At 50.6% G+C, this 20,923-nt stretch overlaps 1 protein-coding gene across 5 annotated transcripts; it reads right to left on the bottom strand.

Moving 5' to 3' along the window:
- Positions 1-714: 714 nt before the first annotated feature.
- On the bottom strand, positions 715-19,582 carry SGK2 (serum/glucocorticoid regulated kinase 2). 5 transcript variants are annotated; one of them, XM_052789684.1, is made up of 15 exons: positions 19,481-19,582; positions 15,512-15,664; positions 9,872-9,941; positions 8,487-8,544; positions 7,629-7,678; positions 6,969-7,026; positions 6,288-6,371; positions 5,837-5,968; positions 4,891-5,003; positions 4,302-4,338; positions 3,655-3,741; positions 2,144-2,239; positions 1,703-1,858; positions 1,201-1,290; positions 715-972 (listed from the first exon to the last, which is right to left on the bottom strand). In XM_052789684.1, the coding sequence occupies exons 2-15, from the start codon at positions 15,561-15,563 to the stop codon at positions 817-819; spliced, it is 1,239 nt and encodes a 412-aa protein (XP_052645644.1). In that variant the 5' UTR covers positions 15,564-15,664; positions 19,481-19,582; the 3' UTR covers positions 715-816. The 5 variants fall into 5 exon arrangements, with proteins under 5 accessions (XP_052645644.1, XP_052645660.1, XP_052645678.1 ...); XM_052789700.1 differs by having other exon boundaries at positions 15,562-15,664; XM_052789718.1 differs by lacking the exons at positions 15,512-15,664; positions 19,481-19,582 and adding an exon at positions 13,682-14,099.
- Between the last annotated feature and the right edge of the window lie 1,341 nt (positions 19,583-20,923).

The raw sequence follows: 20,923 nt of genomic DNA, 5'->3' as shown, positions 1-20,923 counted from the left end.
TTATCTGGGATTTTCCTCCCACACACTGGCTCCTCCATAACAGCCTCCTTATTGCTTCAGCAGCATCCCAATCCTGGGCCAGAGAGATACACGATCCACTCACCTTGGAGAGGGAATAGCTGGCAATGAAAGGCCACAGCGCAGTTCAGGATTTACAGACCTGCAGCCACCTATGGAGCAATAACTGATGAACAGTTCCTCTGCCCAGCTCAGTCCAGGACAAATGGCTTAAGTGGCATGGTCCACTTAAAAGGAGGAAGCCACTGCTCTTGGTAGTGTGAAGAGTTTCCCTCTCTATTGGGGGGGCAAAGCAGTTGGACAGAGCTGGGCAGAGTTAGTGCCACAAAAGAGGGGGAAAAAAAAAAAAAGAGAAAATAAAAAGAGTGGCCCAGTACAGGGACATGGCTGTTCCTGTGAATGGTGGTACATACCTCAACCATAAATACAACCACAGAGTGAATACAATTCTGCCAAGTAGCACAAGACACTCGTGGGGGGGCGGGGGGGGGAGATCATAATAATCAGTATCCCACTTTCCCTGCCAGGGGAACAGTCATTTAGAGGGAAATCCACCAAACAGCAAGAGTTAAGAGCTCTGTTCCACCCCAGGCAGTTAGTATATTAGTCCCAATTTCCTTAAACCATGAGCAAAGGGCAGTACCAATTCTTTAAAAAAAAAAAAAAAACAACAAAAAAACCCCTAACCACCACACAAACACCCAACCAAAAAACCAAACAAAAAAAACCAAAACAAAAAAACCACCAAACATAAAACCCTATCAGTTAAAATCTGGCTTCTCAAAGCCTTTATAAAACCTAGATGCCCTCTTCAGTTGGTGCATAAGAAAATCCTAAAAATGCATCCGAGGCACTGGAGCTGCTGGCTGCTAGGTCAGGTGTGTGAGTGATGGAAGTGGAGATCACTTCTTGGGTGAACTCTGGATCAAAATGTCGCAGATCAGCTGGACCGGCCTAAGCCAAGGAACAGAGACATGCATAGTCATTTCGAGTGAGCAGACCCCAAACAACCGCTTGTGTTCAGACAGTAACACAGCTGCTCTTCCAAAAGCATCATCACCACTCACTGCATTTGCAGTCCCTAACCTGCAATTCAGCATCCCTTAGTGTCAGCATAAGACACCTGGAGAGGATTCCTTTTGTACCACTATATAACAGATAGCAACAGAAATACCCACTTACCACATTGGGGTTGAATGGAGGAGTAATCCTCTTGTGGTACAAGTCATCCCAGTTTATTGGGCTGAAGAATACATGGTTCTTTATCTCAAGCTGCATAGAAAGCATTGGGGAAAAAAAGTCAGTCTTCTGCCAACCCTCCTTTTCCAGCACCTGCCAGCTGGTTTCACAGCATTAAGTAGTTGAAGCAAGACTGTGAGCTACCACATATCCATGTAGGGGCCACGTAGCAAATCCTTAGTACAGGAGGGTCATGGTCCAGTAATCCCTTGAAGGGAGATGACACCATCACACATTGGTGTCCTAGCTTGCCACCACACCTTGAATCATAGTGTTTCCCTTTGGAAATCCAAGTCAACCCCATATGCCCCTTTTAGGGGGCTGGAGAGACATAAGTGTGCATCAAAAGATTTTCCCCAGGCAGTGCTGTTATCATGAAAGAAAGGCTCAGAACAGAAAGGTTTCCTATCCATCCTCCCTCCTGATCCTAATGGAGGCAACCTACAAAGTCTGTCTTGGCACCCAGCCTCCTCTTCTGGTCCTTGTGGAGAAGTCCCTGGAGGATGTCACAAGCTGCCACAGTCTTGCTTCCTTGGATCTGGAGTGGCTTGTGCAGAATGTTGTCATACATCTGAGACACATCCCGGCTGTAAAAAGGAGGCTAATTTGAAAGAGAGGAGAAGCGGGCAGGTAAAACATGAGCTACCACAAGGAACCACACATCGCAGGTCAAAATGAGTCCTGCAGCAAGTAGATGAGGGAGACCTGCCATATCTCAAATATCAGATATCTCTGTTCAAAGGGCAATGGTATGATTGAAGCACGTCATCTAATTCAAGATTCAGTTGTCTGTGTCAGGTACCATGTGAACACCAGACCAACCTCACATCACAACTTTCAAAAATAAACTCTCCACCATGTAGCATAAAACAGCTTCCAAACTTACCAGTCCAAACAGCATCTCGTAGAGGACAGCTCCTAGGCACCACCAGTCTACTGTCCTGTCATACGGCTGCTTCTTTAGCACCTCAGGAGCCAAGTACTGGGAAGAGTCAGAAGTAAATATTTGAGTCAAATTATAAAGGAAGGGCTTTGTCCTCATAAGTACACAAACCTGGCTGCAGTTCAAACTGAGCAAATGCATTAGGAAGGACACAGTTGTGTTTCCTACTATGCTTTGATAGACTCTCCACTTGCTTCAGAGCAATGGGTTTGAGAGACACCTACTAAAACCCCCAAAGTGTTTTTCAGGGCTACAGAAGGTTCTCTTCCTATACAGGACTTGTACAAGAATTTGCCACCCACCACAACTCAACCAGCAAACCTGTCCTGCACTGACACATTACACCTCTAAGAGGCTCCTGTGGTTTTGAGAAAGCTGCAGTTTTAGTCCCAGTAAGTCTGTCCAAAGCAGCAAAACTGCTAATAACCACAACCAAGCAGCAACAGGGAAGAATTCAAGTGGCCTGCAGAACAAGCAGCACACCGAGTCTGGTCTTGCAGGATTATCTCTGTGTACTATCAGGCTCCCTACCTAGGGCAGGGGGAAAAAAAACAAAAAAACAACAAAAAACAACACCCACGAAAAACCCCAAACCAACACACATTAAAAACCACAAACCTAAGCTCAAACATCCCTGCTTGGTTCATGCTGTACTATTGCGTAAGTGGGTCCCCACTGAAAGCAGAGGGCACCCACCAGGAAATTCCTGCCCACTTCTGAGCTTGAATACTGAAAGGTAGCTTGTTTACAGACCCTTCTTCAAGCTGTCTGAGGAAGGGCAACAGGACAGGCGTATTACCTAGGCTAAAGTGCTACCAAAATCCCCAGCTCAGTAAGAAGCAGGAGAAAAGCCTCCAAGAAGCCAAATTGGAGATAGGTTTTAGCAAAACCTAGTTGAGGGTACACTGGAGGAAAGGCATTCCCTCCCCTCTGAGCAGTGTTCACTTTCCAGAGGAGAGCCTGGTACTCTCCTCTGCACAGGGTGTTTTGCAGCTCCTGCTTAGCAAGGACATGCAGAAGAGCAGAGCAAGGTCCTGTGTATGTCAGTACCAGCAGGCTCCTTGTTCTGCAGCTCCAGGGTGTTAGAGCAGGTAAACAGCCTGCTCACAGGCTTGCTCATGGGTTCGCAGGGTCAAGGTTGTCTCCACAGCCACCCGGCGCAGCCCCAGTTTCACAAGACTGGCCATTTCCGAGTGCAGGGATCCCTGCCCCTGATAGCACAGCAAATTTAGAGTACTAATCAGCTGTTATAGGTAAAACTGTCTCCGCTGAGTAGGAAAGACCTTATCTGAACTCCAGCTTCAGGCTGACAACCTCAAAGAGTCCAAGGTGGTCTAATTCACAAAGCCCATATTTTGAGATGTGAACACCCACACAAGTCTGAGACCCAGAGTAGCAAGTCTCTGAAGGCTTTCAGCCTCCGGGTCACAGTGAAACCCCAGCACGTGCTATACCTCAGGAGTGCCACAAAAAGTAGAAGTTGTCTCCTCTTGCTCCATTCCTTCTTTGCAGAGTCCAAAGTCTGTCAATACTATGTGTCCCTACAGAATAGAGACATTTCAGCTTGGCCCACTCTTTCTACAGAGGAGAAGATTTCCAAGCATTGGCCTTCATATTGCACCTCATATATGTTTTAGTTCCCCACTGCCCATGTGCTTCCCCTCCCTCACCTTCTGGACATCCTATAGTACAAGTACAGGAGCCCATAGAGAAAGTAGAGTCTAGATTTTTTTTTTTTTTGTCTACAACTCTATAGCTATGCAGAGATCCAGCACTGCTGTGCTTTGCCGCCGCTTTATCCCAGAGTCATTTTAGCAGTCACCACCAGAGTAGCAGCAGTGACTTGCTCTTAGCACCCATGATCCCTGCCCACAAGTTAGGTCCCAGCTCTTGGGAGCGAGCTGAGAGGGCCCCAAGTGTGCAGTTCTGCAGAGGGCAAGCTCAATCCCTCTTGCAGGATCTGCACAGAAATGCAGTGGTGCATACATACAAAATCCATACAATGAAGTAAGCTATAGCCCAGCTTGCAGAACCATAGTCCTCTGTTTATGATTCTGATGCTTTTAAACCAGAAGGCAGGCAGCACGAGCTGTGAATATACCTGGCAATCCAGGAGAATGTTCTCAGGTTTTAAGTCCCTGCAAGACAAAAAATGCTGTTTGAGCACATTTGGCCAGATATTTAGAAAAGCCAGACCTGAAACAGCATCAGCTAAGAACAGGAGCTAACAAGATTTCCCAGTCCAGTTCACCAAGACCTTCCCAAAGCACATATTCCCACCACTGTTGGGTATCAACATACACACATGCAAACATAAAAAGACTGCTGTCATACAGGATCAGGTATTAGCCTGCATTTCCCTACATATCTATGCATAAATTGTTACTGAGAGAGAATTCCTTACTTATTGAGCCAGGTTTATTTTAGATCTTTACACTTAACCATTCTCTCTCCTTCCCACTATCAGGCTGGGAGTATTTATTGCCCATCAGGTCCCATACAGACACCATCCCTCTTGCAGGATAAAGTGCCAGCAGCACACCGTCTTGTCTGGGGTAGGAGATTCTTCAGCTACTCCAGTCCTGCATTTTGCAGGACCCTAGTGAAGCCCTTTTCCCCCCCAGCACCGCACACAGCCTGGCTGGGCAGACTTGGTGCCCCTACTCTCCCCAGCAGGAGATGTGCCTTACCTGTAAATTATGTTTAAGGAATGCAGGTACCCAATTGCACTAGCAACTTCTGCAGCATAGAATCGGGCCCGGGGTTCACGGAAACAGCGCTCCCTTTGCAAGTGGAAGAACAGCTACAGGCAGATGAGAAGGTTGATCATTTCCTCTCTAAAAAAACCTGAAGGATATCTGGAGCAAGCCTGAAAGCCAGCTACTCAGGTGAAAACTGGTTTGCAGCAAGTAGCACACAAACAGCACCGAATAAGCCCAAACCAAGTGACTTTAAGCAATCTAAACACCTTTCTAGAAATCACTTCATTTGTCCTCCTTTTATGTCACCACCTCACTTAAGAATTCATTCCCCCCCAAACGGTCATCTGCTGATGTAGTTAAGCTTCCTAGCTTGCTACAACTCACAGGCCAATCATAGTAGTAGTATGGCCATGAGAAGTGGTACATGCACAGCTGAACCCAGAAAGAGCCCCAATATGAATTCTATTTGGGCAAGACATCCATGTTAACAATATCTCCCAGCCAGTTTCAGATAGCACAGAAAGAGACAGCTGCAAAAAAGGTAAGCTTCTGGAGGACAGAAAAAGAAATCTAGCATACTGCAATGGCATCACCCAAGCAGTAGACTAGGATCCAGAGCTGGCCCACAATTGGGTTTCGCCAAAATCAGTATTTCCCATATTCCCCATAGGATTTTAAAACACGCCTAACACATGCTTTTCTCAGTATCCTTGCCTTGGGAATCATCTGACTCAGGTCATAGCCAGCAAGATCTTCACTCAATTTACAGGTGAGATAGCATGCCAGCTACTCCTGGCTGGTCCTTGCCAGCAGACAAAGCAACATTATACTTCAACTTCATTATCTTCTGATCAGAAACAGTTTTAGGCAATAAAGCAGCATGTTTGGGAAGGACCAAACAGAAGGTTAAAATAAAGCCTGTAAGTACACTCACCTCTCCTCCATTTACATAGTCAAGCACAAAGTAAAGCTTCTCCGAGGTCTGGAAGGAGTAATGGAGTCCCACAAGGAAGGGGTGCTTGACATTTTTCAGGAGCACGTTGCGTTCTGCCATGATGTGGTTTTGCTATGAAAAAGCAGACAAGACATTAGAGTTTCAGGCAAGGGTCCAGTGCAGTCTGCCATAGGGGCTCACTGCTGTTTTCAAAACAGGTGGAAGCTGGGAGCCCAAGAGGGTCATCTCCAGCCCCAGGAAGGGGACCACTCTCTCTTTTCTGACCTGATTCATCTCAGTTCTTCTCCATGTTCACATGGCACAGAGAAATCCATGTTTAACATGTGAGTTGTCTACATGGATGCCAGCCACAAGACACCTCAATTGCATTACCAGGATAGCTTATACACTGACCACTATTTGCAGAAGTGGCCAAGGAGAGCAGACATACCTCCTTTTTCTTTAGGATGGTTTTCTTATGCAAGACTTTCACTGCATAAAAAGTCCCATCACACTTGCGTTTGGCCAGGAGAACCTGCAACAGAAGGTCCTGGTCACAGGTTTCAGTCTCACCTTCTGCCATTTGGTTAGTGTTTCCTCATTAGCTCACTCGTGAGTGATTATACACAGAGTGCAGCTTCAGAGGGTCAGGTACAAAGTTTTAAAGACCAAGCTCCAGCCCTCTGACTTCCCAGCACTTTCTCATTGCCAGAAAAAAAGCACACAACATCTCCACATACATCTCTTACACACCCAATAGAAAATAGTTTTGGAACATTTGGCAACAATTCCATTTAAAGTGGATTCTTGCTATTTCACAAGGTACAGATTTGCCTGGAGATCTTTTGCTAGCTGAACAACTCTGAAGCTTATTTTGAAACAAGTACTGCTCCTCACCACCCAGAGCATAAAACGCCTCACACTTCTGTCCTTAGAGAGGTTGCAGGAGAGCTCAGAGTGAGAATGGACGATGAAAACCCTACCTCAGGTCTCATCTGGCCTCAGTCCCACTCAGGCCAAACTCCTCAGGAGACGTGCAAGCAAAAGACACAGGTAGAAACTCCTTCAGCAAGAAAATCTCTTTCCAAGATGCCTCTAAAGAGCTACAGCCCACCTGTACAAACCCACTTACTTTTCCAAAGCTTCCTTTGCCAATAACCTTCAGGAAGTCAAAGTCTGTTGGCTTGGCACTGTTGGGCAAGAACGAAACAAGTTAATGTTTCTGGGAGAGAAATGTGCAACAGCAACACTACCATCAAATCAGAGTTCCTTCTTGGAAACACCAGTGTTTGTGAAAGGGATTAAAGGGCACTGGACAGGTGACCCTCACTCCCAGCAAACAGCAGATTCGCACTGTGTATGTCAGTGCACCCAGCAGAGGATGAGCAATCCCTCAGCAACCCACCTGCTGAACACAGCAGCAGGTGAAAGCAGCTGTCAGGACCAAGTAGCACCTTTGCAGGGGAAACAGTTTATCCCCATTTCTAGAGAAAGATAGTCAGGGAGCCAGCAGTGACAAGGAAGATCTTCCCTTACTACCTCTCAAGAGACATGGGACAAGGGGCTGCAGACATGGACAGGAGACGATGATTATGATAACAGGGACCAGCTATAGCTGAATGTCTTGAAAGCTGGTGCATCAGCGATACACATGGTATTAAAGGCCAAGTAAAGTAATTGTTAGGACTCTTGCAGACACCACCTACACGAGACACAGAGACCAACTGCCTTCCCCTGCCAGATCTCTTCACTGCATGCTCCATACCCTACCCGGCTTTTGCAGGGAGCTTACTTTGGGTTAGCAGAAGGTCCAAGGTTGATGTTGTCAGTTGGTGTTGGAGGCTAGAGAGAATAACAATAATATTAGTCACAAGGACCATGCTGCAGGTTGTGCTTTCCTTTCCTCAATACAGCATCACTTGCACAGAGCCATTGATAAACACTCATCAGCAAGAGACACAATGCATGCTTTGGCAAACTTTTAAGTGATGGGGAAAGGGAGAACAGAGCTATGCACTAAAGTAATATTATCCCCAAGCTGGAGTCTGTACTAAGCTACTCTGTGCTGAAGTCCTCATCCCATACTTGCACAAAGAAAAAGTACTAAGCGACTGCTTGGCTCCTGACTTGACACTTCCAAGACCTGCTGTGCTGCCACACTGCATGGCTCAGTTGCTCACTGCAGCACCGAGACAATGAGGTGCTAGGCAAGAAGCCCTGTGCACAGCTCTGAGACAGAGGAGCATTCCTGCAGCAGGACATCAGCATCCCTCTGCCCACTCCCATTAAGCCCCAAAACTGCCAAGTCTGGAGCCTTGGAAGTGGCCTTACGCATACACATCACCACAGAGGTGTAGCCTCCCTCTTCCCAATGACGAGGAGGTACCTACACACACACGGTCTTCATCCTCTTCCTGCTCCTCAGGAATCTTCCCCTCCCCAGACTCTGGGAGCATTATGCCTGTCCAAAAGGCTATATAGGGCCTCTCTGCTCTCCTTTTTCTCCGCCCAGCATCACTCACAGGGACAAGGCAGCAGTAAGACTCCTAGCAGGCTAACATAGGCTCTACTCCTTGCTTTTCTCCTACAGGCACCAACCCTCTCTTCATCCCAAAGGTGAGGGCTTGCTGGCTCAGAGCCATGATCTCACCTGGGTGCTTTTGTCCGGGCTCCGGGAACGATCCATTAAAAAAGCAACTCGTTCAGCACTTGGGAAAAGAAGAGCAAGCCAGTATTGAAAACAGAATCCAAGAGAAACACAGCTTCACACCATGAACTTGCCAGGCACCAGAGCAGACCCCAGTGTGTGCTCCCCTCTGTCACAGGAGACCTCAGCTGAGTTCCCCAGCTACCTCCTCGGTCACACTGCTAATCCCAGGGGGTGAGGGTGCACAGGTTCTGGGGAAGGCAGGGGACAGCGGGTGCATGCTGACAGGAGATGGGGGGGGGGGGGGGGGGGGAGGTTCCTAGGCGCACAAGTGATTCGAACAAGCACAAGCATATTAAATGCCATAGTTAGCCCTTGATTTGCAATAGCAGAAACTGGTCAGGGCACCAACATATCAAGACCAGCACAGCCCCAGCAGCAACAGAACATCAGGGCCAGACAATGTTGCAGCCCTCCTGGCCATGGCCAGACCCCTCTCGAGGCAGATGCAGCCCCCACTGCAGCAGGATGCTGCAGCACCCAGCCCTGCAACCCAATGAATGTCCCCATAGGGCAGCCAGGAGAGTCCAGCTGGGTCTGACCGCCACATGCCATCTGGGCTGGCAGCAGCTAGAGGCCATTCCCCCAGGGCAGGGCAGACCGGGGCAGTTTGGGGCTGTTGACATTGCAGGGAAGAGGGGCTGGCCACAGCAGCCAGGGCTGGCTTGGTGAGCAGAGGCATTGAAGCACAGGGCTCTCATCTACCCAGTGCAGCTACTGCTGGGGCTGGAGAAGGTGGACTTGAACAGCACTTGGTTCAGATCCAACCTGCTCATTCATTACTGGGGAAGGATGGGTCCTGCCACCCCAGGGATTCCTCCCTTTGGTTTTAAGGGTTCCCCCATGCTCCTTGCAAAAGCCAGGATTAAAGAGATGACAGAAAGGGGGGGGGGGGGGGAAGCAGCTCTTACCTTGTCCCCTGCCCCCAGAGATCTTTGTCCATTCCCCCTCAGCCCCACCAAGCTGTCATACACCACAGGGAGGCTCCGAAGGCTCTCATCCCCTCAGCCACCCTCCACCCTGCCTCTTCAAAAAAGGAGGCCCGAAGCTCCCACCAGCCTCCACCACAACTCACCTGTGGGTGCTCCCCCTCTCCGCCCCCATGCACTGCCAGGCACAGACCCACGGCCATCCCAGAGCCCCCCTTCTCCACGGCCGGGCTGACCATGACAGGAGATGCCGGACGGCAGCGGGTGCTGGCGGCTGTCCCCGGGACTGCCCACATCTGGCCGGTGCCAGCCAGCTCCATTCACCACCGAGCCAGCGCAGGGGTTATCAGGCTGAGCTTTTAAAGGGCTCTCATCCCACTGGGAGGTTTTCATACTCACTATGAGCAGAGCCTGGAGCCAGAGGCCTTGATGGTTTGTCCTATCCTCTCACGGCCGTGCTTGATGAGTTCTGTGAGGAAAGTTGGAGCACTGAAGCTGATCAGCTGGCAGCGTGAGCACAAGTGCACAGAGGCACGTTTGTTCTTCACCGACCTTGCTCTTCTCTCCACAGCCGCCCTCCTCCCCCTTCCACCCACGTACCAAAATAACCAGGAAATTATAGGAACCAGGACAGCTCCCCTCCCAGCCCTGCCAGGAGCCCTCAATAGCTCATAGGACAGGGATAAGTGCCACAAAACAGACACCCTCTCCCATGGCAGAGGGGACTCAGGCTAAAGCACCACTGTCAAGCCTCCCTGAGCCACCCCGGGTCCCCAGAGGGACAAGGGGAGTGCTTACAAGGACGATGTTGTACTGGGATACGTCACACACTTGGCACATCCACTGCCCCTTTCATTCAGGGCTCTGCGAGTAATTAGGGACATGAATGAAACCTTTCAGGCCCCTGCAGGAGGTAAGCCAGCACACACACGTTGCAGCAAGTTAAGTGACTTGCCCAAGGACATGCAGCCAGTGCCAGAAGCTGGGATTCCCACCACAGAGCATCTCTGCTGCTCAGCTGTACAGGCAGTTGCCAGCACCCATCATCATCACTTCTCCCTTCACAGAGCCTGCTCCCTACTACCCAGGCTGAGCAAGAAAAAGCCTGACAAGTACAGCCTGTATGGAGGAGTTGCTTATTTTACTTAGGAGTAGGTAACAAATATTTCAAGACTCAAGTTTTACTCTCTGGCTCTGCCCTAGTTTTGCTACTGGAGGGAAAGAAAGAATCAAAATATTCACAGAAACACATACTCCCCTCCCACCACCCCACCCCCAAAAATGGACCTTTGTAGACACAAGCAAGTTGTCATCCTGGAATAGCTCTTCTACAGACCAAGGAATAGGCAGCACCAACTGCCAGAGCCCATCTCCCCAGGCAAGGGGTTTGTAGGACAACAAGTTTTGAGGTAAACACAAGCCCGATTACAGAGCCCTTCCTGCACGGGTCTTAGGATCTGCCAGATGGAAGGACCTGCATGCTCCAGAAAGCCACTGAACCGGCCACCACCAGCAGTTCTGGGATCTGGGTGCAGATCTGATGAGGAGCCAAAAACACCAGGCTGTGGTTTTAGAGTTTCTGAATGGATAAGAAAGGGAAAGCAGGAATTTAAAGAAAACCCCACTAACCATTCAGTGAATGAGCTTATAACATCAGGCTGGTCTGAGATCCTGACCTTGTCTGATACATTGCCCTGCAGCAGGTACAAGAGCTTGTCCCAGCAGGCACCCACCAGTAGGGACAGCATGCAGGCAGCACCCAGACAGATCAATCCCCATCTCCTCCCACTGGGCAGAGTCCTTATTTCTCTGACAGTCTGGCTCTCCCTGGCTCACCGAGGTCTACTGAAGGTCATCCAATGCCTGCCTTGGGGCTGCATCTGTCCCACAGGCTGCTAGACAGGCTGGCCAGATACCGTGGTTGCAAGCAGAGGGACATCAGCCCTGCTGTCTCCAAGCAGGCAACGCTCACTCAAAGCTCAGTGCCAGGGAGGAGATCTGCACAGGGGATGGCCAGGGGCACGCAGGTGTGTGTGGAACAAGAGCCAGGCTGCAAATGGCAGCAGTAGGTAGAGTGAGGGCTCCCACCCCCTGCCCAGGAGCCTCTTACCAGAGCAACCCAACCAAGCCCACACAGTTTAACACCTCGCTCCCACTCCATACATGTGGCTCCATCAGGCAATGCAGCCTGTTCCCTCCAAATCTGAACCCCCATGAGCTTGGTTTGGCTTGGTTTTGGCCGTAGGGTCAGCCTGCTGCCACTGACACTGTTCTGATCCCAGATGCAGGGGGAAAATAATGACATGTCACAGCTTGGGCATCTTGGGGAGCATGTGGGCAAGCCACGGAAACACATCCATCTGCCTTGGAGGTATTTGCTGGCAGCACAGGATGCAGGACAAGTTCCCAACTTGCTCTGAGGGTCTTGGTCAAGGCTGCTTTAGCAAGGTCTCCACAACCTACAGCTAAGCAGGGGCATCACTGCTGAGCAGAGGCTGCACAGCTCTTCCAGGGCCACAGCCTGGCAAGCCTGTTCATGCTTCCCTCCACGAGCCCCATTCTGCTCCACTGCTTCTTTGCTAGAAGTGAAGCTACTCAACAAGTCCCTGCTGACCAACAGCAGCGTTTTCCAACAAAGCTATTTCATTAAATGTACTTGCTCTGAGGCAAGAGTCTCTCTTTCTGCAGTGAAGTACCACACACATTTTTAGGATAGGCATATCCCCATCCTGTATCACTTTCTATTCAGGCTCAGAGCCACCTTCCCCAGCCTGAGTCCACCTTCAAAGCCAGGTTAGTTTCTGGTTTAAATCTCCCAAGCAAACAGGCTTTTCCTTATCACTAACAAACCCTACTTGCCCTAAAGCACAAAGATTTCCTGAGCGCACACATGCTCAACAACAGAATCAGAAATAGGTCATGAAAATACGCTGGAATCCTTGGTTATACATGCCTGGCTGCATCCCTCCTTGTGCCTGCTGGGGCAGCAGGGATGCTCCAGTCATGGCCAGGGCCACAGAGAGCATTAGCAAGCAAGTCTAGGAGTTTCCCGATATGATGTGACTATTACACACCAGGGACACAAACCGCTACACCCCCCACCCCCCTTAAAGATCATTTCACCCCAACACCTGGGCCAGAGGCATCCCCCAGGCAGTAGGCACCCGCTCGCACAACATAAAGCTGCTACTTACAAGTTGGAGCAGTTACTGCAGCTAAATCTCCCCCCACCAAACATCCCTCAGTAACATACGTTTTCTTCCCAGCACAGCACAAGCAGATCCCTCTTTCTTCAACAGTTCTGCCAGCAGTGACCCACATTCCCATGCTAGCCCAGCGTTATTTGCTACAAACACATTACTAATGCAACGCGTACCTTGCACAGAGAGGCAACATCATAGACTCGTCATCTGCAAGCTGCCTCCCACCCTCTTCCCTGATGTCACTGCTCTCGGCATCATTTCCTACCTAACCTAGATTGCAAACCCCTCCGAGCAAGTCCCTCGTCCTCTCCCGCTCAGAGAAGGGCTAGTTGCCAGCCTGGAGAGGCAAGGAGGCCTGGCAGGCTGTCACTGGGACAGCAGGCGATGTTTTGGAAGAAGCACACGGTTTCGAGGGACAGGGTTGAGAGAGGGGCACCTAAGGCAGCCCATAGCTTTCATCCAGCACAGGGGCTGCATGCAGCGTAAGGGGGAGATGCCCCAGTTTCAGCTCAGAGAAGGAGCACAGGGGGAGGTGGGAAGGAGGACTCTTGCAAACACATGCTTTTACTGGCAAAAGAAAAAGCTCAAGCTTTCCCCTGCTACAGATCTAAGAGATAGCTCCAGGCCAGCACTGAGCTCCACTTTCATTCCCATTGAGGCACTACAGCACACAGCAAGTCCAGGAAGAGGTTAGGAAAGACTTTAAAGGACTTCTTCACTTGGGGAAGCTTTCTTAAGCTGCCCTCTGCAGAGCTCCTACCTGACTTGTCCAATTTTCTCTTGCAGATCCTTTCCCCTACACCCCAGGGACACTGCAAACCAGAGCAGGAACCCCAGCTAAGCAGCCCTGGCTCTGAGCAAGCTGGAGTCCACAGGCAAACAACACTCCACATTTTAGATGAAAAACTACATGCAAAGCTGGAAGAAAACAGCAGGTGGCTAAAGCTTGCAGCATTTTGCAAAAAGAATAATCCCATGAAAATAGAGAACAAAGCATCAAACACACCTGGGAGCACATCTACTGGCAGAGGCTGTGTCCTGAAGCATGGGAAGCAGTCCACAGCAGGCAAGCACAGAGACCCCTCATCCCCCACACTTCCCATCCTTGCGCTAGTCTGCCCTGCTACTGGCTGCCCTGGCAGACCAGAAGCCCAAGGCTCTTTCCTAAAACTCAGAGGGGAATAGCTTTGCTTCCTGTAGCAGTTCATTTAGCCCATAAACACCCCCACCCCCTCAGGGTGATCATGCTACTACTACCAGCTCACTGCAGCCCTTTAAAGAGAGCAGGAAAAGCTGATCAGCTGCAAAAAATGAAGAGACACCTGCTAGATATACCCAAAGAGTGAGAATTTAGGTGTGGGCAGTAGTTTTGGATGAGGAGGGAGGGGTGCAGTTGGTGGCTAGGAGCAAATTGCATCCCAGCAGGCATCTCAGGTGTACAGAACAGTGTTTTATATGTTAGTAAGCTGGCAATTTGTCCACTGTCCTGTGGTTTGGAGGAAGGTCAAAACTGTCATTTAGTTCAGGTCAAACCCAGAAGAAGCTGCTCCTTCCAGTGTCCTCCACTGACCCAGGAAGGCTGCAGCCCAGGGTAGCCAGACTGGCGCTTTGCAGCAGTATTAAATGCAAACATAAACACACATGGAGGGGAAAACCTGATGTTGGAGGCACACGGTGATTTGAGAGAACAGAGACTAAGCTCTGAGCAAAAGGAGACATTGGAGAAGGGCTGGTGTCTTCTCTCTCTCTTTGTTAAAAATAAAGCAGTTGGTTTTTGCTTCCATTGTAGTTTCCTAGAAAATCTCCCTGCATTCAGCTGCAGCAGGAGAAAAGCCAGCTTATAGAGCAAGTTAAGTGGTGGGTGCAAGGTGGTAAAGGCAGAGGTCTGGGCAGCCTTCCCTGGGGAGAGCAGAGGGGCTGGTTGCCATGGGACAGGTCCCTAACCCCAAACTAGAGCTACCAGGAGAAAATCATCTGAAACATCTGATGTGCTCATTGCCATGTGTAATGAGAGAGGGGAAGCAGCATGTTGCTTGAAATATCGTTCTCTCTCAGGTCAAAGCCTGAGTATTTTGCTCAGCCAACATCCTCAAGCTATTAGCATCATCAGCTTTTAAAAATATCTCCTATTATGTTTTTATTTTCTCCAGTTTTGCCTCTACTTGCATTGAAATGGTCAAGTTTCAGAATACTTTCAGCAGCTAACTTACATTTGCAAATCAGTATCTTCTGCTTTTGTTTCTTTCAATAAAAACCTTAGTATTATCAACAAAATCTACTTGATTTTATTTTCCACAGAAAGGCATCTTTAATTAAAAATCCATTTTCTATTCAAAGAAGAGAAAGCAGAAGGATCCTGGAAAGAAAAGTTTTTACCAGCTAGAATGCATAAAATATCTAATCTGGAGTGAGGCCAGTAATGACAATAGACACTGATGGACAAAGCAACGGTTGGGTTGGTTTTGTCCATTGTGTACCCCTCCATTTGTAAGGGTTACCAACACTCAAGGGCTGGGCACACACTGCGTGTAACTCAGGGTCAGGTGTGCGATGTGAAGCTGCTGCCCCCCTTGCACAGAACCACCTCCTGAGCCCCCCATGGGTCCCATAGGAGCTGGGATCCCTGCAGCCCTTGCTGGGAAGGGTTAGCCCCGTCTGTCCATGCCTGCGAGGCTGGGCTGTGGCCCGAGCCAGGCTGGAAGGCATGCAGTGGGGCTCTGCCCTCTGCCAGCTGCTCCGCAACCCAACGTCGGTGGGAGACCTCCGTGGGGAAGCCTCCTCCACGCCCTCATCATCCCCAGGGGGTTAGTGACACCGTACCAGCCAGGAGCATTACCCTTCGTCTTCCCCAGGGCAGTGGAGGAGGGCTCCATCCAGGTCACGTACATAAAGCCAGCCGAAATAGTTCCCTCTCCTTACGGCTGGGGCTGGAGCTCAGCGACCGGCACCGGCCGTCCTCAGGAAGCAGAGCGCGCAGACGTTTCTCTGGCTGCAAAGGTGAAGGACACAGGACTAAGAGTAGAAACAAGCCCTCGGGTGCAGTGCTGGCTGCCCACCAGCCGGGCACGGCTCTGGGATGCAGGGCTGGCTCCCTGAGCCTTGGTTGGCCAGCATCCACCCGGCACTCGGTCTGATAGAGATCATCGGGGTGTTCTGCCACCGCTCTGGTGTCCCTCTCTTTGCACTCCTCTCCAAAGAGCTTTGGGACTGGCAGATAGAGGGCACTGGAAGAGAGCTGGGTGGTACTGGTTGACTTGTTTGACTTCTGTACGACAGAAGACATTTACCCTACAACTGTTAAATTCACAGGTTTCTGCTCTTGGGAAAGGATTTTGTTGTTCGATGCTTTTGAGGAGCTGAGACCCAATCCGTCCTCCCTGTACCCAGGGTGACTACCCTGGCACCGGTGGCTCCCTGGCACAGAAGAAGACATTCCCTGGAAGCACACAGACACATGGACCGCCAGTAAATCCCCAGCATAAGGACAGGTCCTCACCTGGGGATTCAACATCAGACACCACCAGATGCCCAGGGCAGCTGCAGAGGGCTTTGCCCTGGAGACCCCCATGACTCTCCCTGGAGAGGTGTCCTGGGCAAGCAGTTGTCCCCGTGATGGAGGACATGAGTGGAACAGGTAGATGTGAGCAGAGTTAGCCTCCAGTGTGCTGCACACCCAGGCAACCCTCCTCACGTGCAAGAGGTGAGACTCCCCCCCTTGCCCTGCCTCTGTGCACGCATGGCCACATCCAGCAGCAGCCTGCAGCAGCCCTTGCCCCTTGCCCACGACAGGACACATTAGTGCCGCACTGAAGGGGTTGCTGGTTGTGGGAGCACTTGCAGGACACATACGTTATATAGGCATGCAGGCGCACATCCCTACAGGTGCTGCAGGCGTGGCCATGCACCCCTTACACCGGGACTGGCCTTGGCCCCTTCCCCTGCCCAGCACCTGCAGGCTCCTAAACAAAATTAAACAATTCTAGTAAAGCCAGAGATGTGCTGGTGTCCGTGTCGGGTTTTGCCAGTGTTGCCGGTCTTCTGTGCAGGGTTGGTGCTTCCCTGCCCTCCAGAGAGCACATCTATGCCAGGAAAACCTCTGGCTGGACCTGAGTTCAGAAGTGATGAGGAGCTCTCAAGCAATTTAACCCCTTCTGTGCATGTCTCCTGCCTGGGCTGGACTTGGTCAGACCGTGGTGGGAGCAAGCCCTGGCCACAGAAAGGTGATTTTTTTTTTCAGCTGCACTGGCACAACTCAGAGCCTTCAGACATTGCTTGTGCTTGGAAACATTTTCCTTTTCTCCCCGAGGGAGGAAAGCTGCCTTCACTTCCCCAAGCCCTATAAGAGGTTGAGGGCTGCATGGTCCTCCATGGCTGAGCCTGGTCTCTCCTGCCGGGGCCAGCTCTGACTGGTGCCGCTCACCCCAGGGAAGCCACATTTGCAGCTTCTCTGGGGCAGGACATGTCCAGTGGACAACAGGTCCAGCCCATTGTCTCTAGATGCAGAGAAGCACCACCCTCTCTCTCTATTATAGTATTTTATATGCTACACATATATGCAATTTTATAGGGAAAGGTATACTATCTTAACCTCCCTATCTAGCAATATCCATAACCATAATCATAAAAGTATCACTGAACTGGAACCACACAGTTCTGAGCAATCAGAATTGCAGGGAAGGGTCCAGATAAGATTAAAACAAATATTTCTCTAGAGAGCACAAAGCAAGTTTCCATTGACCTGCACTGAAAGATGACCTAAAATGTTTGGCTACTCAGTTATCTCTGCTGGGTAAGGAATAGGATAGGATAGGATAGGATAGGGTAGGATAGAATATTCTTTAAAAGGTCAGAGCCTATTTCTTCGTCTTAAGAGGATTTATGAAAGACTAAATAGACTATTGGTGACCACTGGGGTTCTTTAAAATTTTTTTTTCCCCTCTCTATATTTTTCTGTTAGTGTCAAAAAGCCAGGGCTCTGCCTTAGGCATTGCCCTTGATTTTGCCAAGGAGTCCCACAGGGGTGCTGGGAAGTTTCCCATGTTTTGGTGAAAAGAGCCAAGATGAGGATCAGGATCAGGTTTATATTCCAAAGGGATCAGGTTTATATTCCAAAGGACAGCTAAAGTGGGTTTGAGCAACTCTTGGAACTTTCTGTGCCTCCATTTCTACAAATATGAATGTGGCAGAATATTACTGATCTCTTGTAAAGCCTTTACATCTTCAGAGGAATAAATGCCTGATCTTACTATTGCCATTAAATTAGTTGGCTGGGACCTTCTTGATCCCAAGTGTTTTTTAAGTGCAGGCACAGTCTCAGAATAAATAACACAAAGTTTGAAGCAGCCTGAGTCTAAGTGACCCTTCCTCTCCTGGCTAGCCAGCCTTGTCCTTGGGGAAGGTGCAATTCTCCTGCTTGCTCCCCTTTCCTTTCCTCCCCAGCAGGACTTCAGGACACATTACAGCCTGTGTTCTAGAGCCTTTCTCAAAAAAACCAAACAACCGTCTTTCAGGGGATGAGCGCCTCTTTTCTCCTGCAGCGCAGTCAGTCTGACACAGAGTGCACACTCAGGGCCATGACCCACAGCTCAAGCCCTGAGTGTGACCAGCCTGGCAGGAACAAGGGCAGAGAGGCAGTTTCCCGGCTGGATTGAGCAGGGCTTAGCAGCTTGGAGACAGCTCGGGGAGCTGCACTGCCCGAAACCAGGCCCCCCGCTGCTGGCACAGTGCTGGGTTCATTAGGAAAGCTTGTGGGCAAAGCGTCCCTAGGAATGCCTCCCCTCTGCCCTGCTCCATCCCCATCCCGACCCCGAGAGCTGCCGACTCCAGCTCCACTGCATGGGATGCATGTTTTCACCCCTTTTTATCCACATGCAAAACCTGAGAAGCAACTGGTGCTGGCACAGCCAGGGACTGTCTCCAGCAGAGCTATATATACTAGATCCAGTGGGCAGCCCCGTCCAAACTGGGCCAAGTGCTGCTCAAGGCATTGTCAGGACCCGTGATCCCCTGTGCAAGAGCAGCAGACCTTTGCTGAAATCTGCTGAGCCCATCTCTGTTCCCCTGCTCTGGCACTGAGCAGGAACAGCCCTCCCTGTCCTGCCGGCAAGGGGGTCGGGGATGCCCCATTAGAGAGATGCCAGACACAGCACCCCTGAGCTTCACCAGGCCCAGCCTGGTCCCAGAGGCACAGCCTGGGACACCACAGCCAAAACAACCAGAAATTTCTGGTGCAAAGCTCACCCTTCTGGTGCTGGCTGCAAAAGCCCAGTGCGTCCCAAGCCTCCTTTCCCTGTGCAGGTGGTTCAGGGACATGGGGACACACATGGTCGGTCACCAGCTACCTCTGCTGATCTGCCAGCTCCTGAAATTACCCAGGGTCAGAAACACTTGTGGCTGATCCCCATGGGAGCTCACCCAGGGAGGTGAGCTGATGTGGGGCTGCGGACACAAGCAGGGCGATGGAAGATCCTGGTGATGGAAGTTTTCTGGGGGAGGCACAGTTAATGCAAGAAAGCTTTCCACCTATTACAATATTTCCAGGGGGAGCAAGGAGGCTGCTTGTCTCCTCTCTGGATTCCTCCACAGCTGGGAAAAAAACCCCACTGCTGGAACTCAAACCCCCTCCACTTTCAGCTTCTGACCCTGAGCCAGACCCCCGCAGAGCAGCTCTCCCGTGTGCTGGCTGGGTCCCTGGCAGCAAGGGACGACCCCTTCACAAAAACCTCTGCTTCTCCCAAACGGGTTTAAGTCCTTACTAAGACAAGGGAAAGTCGCAATCATCCCAGAGAAAGTACATCGACATTACCTGCAGAGAGCGAGGTGCAGGGAGCCGGCCTCCTGGGCTCCGGCAGTGGGGCTGGTGGGCACTGCCACGCTCCAGCAGCATGTACCGCTCTCCCTCCTGTTGTTTTTATTTTGGTGATTCGGTCTGAAGGTCAAAGGAAAAGTCCGAAGGAGTGGCTTGTGGCAGGAAGTAAATTATTACCCTGCCACTGTTCTCCGAGGGGACTGAGGCACAGGGAGCTGGGGTAGGAGAGGAAAATCTCTCCTTGCGGGGATTAGAGGGCAGGTCGCCGGCAGGGAAGTGCAAAGGGTCAGAATAAAGTGCTCTGTTCACCGGAGGCTGTGCCGGGTCACATGCCAGGTCCTCACAGAGGTAATGAAGCATGGATCACCTCCCAAACACCAGCAAGATCTCCTGCATGTGGACACGACCCATTGTCGATCCACCAGCAATCCACAGAGCTTGCCAGCAAGGAAGGAACTAGGTGAGGTGGAGCCTTGTCCCCTGGCAGCACCGCGTCCAGGGTGGGAGATCCAGGGACTTCTACATGCTTGAACTTTGCAGGTGTGACAGTGCTACAACCCCACTTCTGCCTCCTGCGTGACCCTCCTCTGGCTCCATGCTCCCCATCCTGGGCCACATGTATGCAAGAACAAGCACCTGAGCAGCCGATGAGGACCGAGCCCCATGGGCACATCAGAACTGAGCCCAGAGGAGCCCTTTTGGAGCCAAAATCTACTGCCCTCCATTCGTACCCTCCCCCATTTGCTCCCTGTTCCTCTCCCTTCCCTTCTGCAGGTGCCCAGCACCAGTCATCACCGCATCCCTGCATGAGTGGGTGCCCAAATAACAGTTTGATGGTTGAGCGTGTTGGTGGAGTCACTGCTGGTCACTGGTGGAGCCTCCAGCTCCTCACCCAAAATACAAACTTCATATGCAGGAGGCATTTTCTGATTACCCAGGAAGATTTCTTTCACCCTCAAAAGCCCTTTTGCACCTGCCCCTCTCTTGGCAGCAGACCACGATGTAGTTGGTTGATAGGTCCCATAGCTCTGAGAAAACATGAATGGCAGCACAGTTCCTCCAGCATTTGTCAAGCTACTGACCTCTCGCCATTGGCACGTGCCTATCTCAGCTGGGCCTGTGAATCCCAAAGCAGAGAGGAGAAAGAAAAAGGGGCACTGGACAGGGAGGCCATTACAAAAACAAAAGGGTGAGCTGAGGCAGGATTTGAATACACAGACAGGTAGAAAGATGTATAAAATCAGGTGATGGAGAACATTGGTGCCACCATCAAAATAAGCATTTTCTGAAGCAGTCTGGAATATGTGATTTGGAGCACCCAAGGTTCATGAGGCCAAGACACCCAGCTGCCACTGCAGCCAAGGTCTCCGGCTCCATGTGCATGGGGAGAAGGCAGAGCCATACCTGCCCCTCTGTGAGCTCCAGCACTAGCAGCAGCAC

The sequence above is a fragment of the Harpia harpyja genome, chromosome 1 (genome assembly GCF_026419915.1).
Source record: "Harpia harpyja isolate bHarHar1 chromosome 1, bHarHar1 primary haplotype, whole genome shotgun sequence".
In the NCBI taxonomy this organism is placed as follows: Eukaryota; Metazoa; Chordata; class Aves; order Accipitriformes; family Accipitridae; genus Harpia; species Harpia harpyja.
Note: the sequence above shows the minus strand (reverse complement) of the source record. Positions and strands in the feature narration are given on the sequence as shown.

Excerpts from the sequence above, each read along its gene's own strand:
- SGK2 (XM_052789718.1), bottom strand. The coding sequence starts at position 13,883 with ATGAACTGCTACAGGAAGCAAAGCTATTCCCCTCTGAGTTTTAGGAAA. Across the intron at positions 7,679-8,486 it reads GCCCGGACAAAAGCACCCAG|CCTCCAACACCAACTGACAA; the intron begins GTGAGATCATGG and ends TATTCTCTCTAG. Across the intron at positions 973-1,200 it reads CTCCATTCAACCCCAATGTG|GCCGGTCCAGCTGATCTGCG; the intron begins GTAAGTGGGTAT and ends TCCTTGGCTTAG.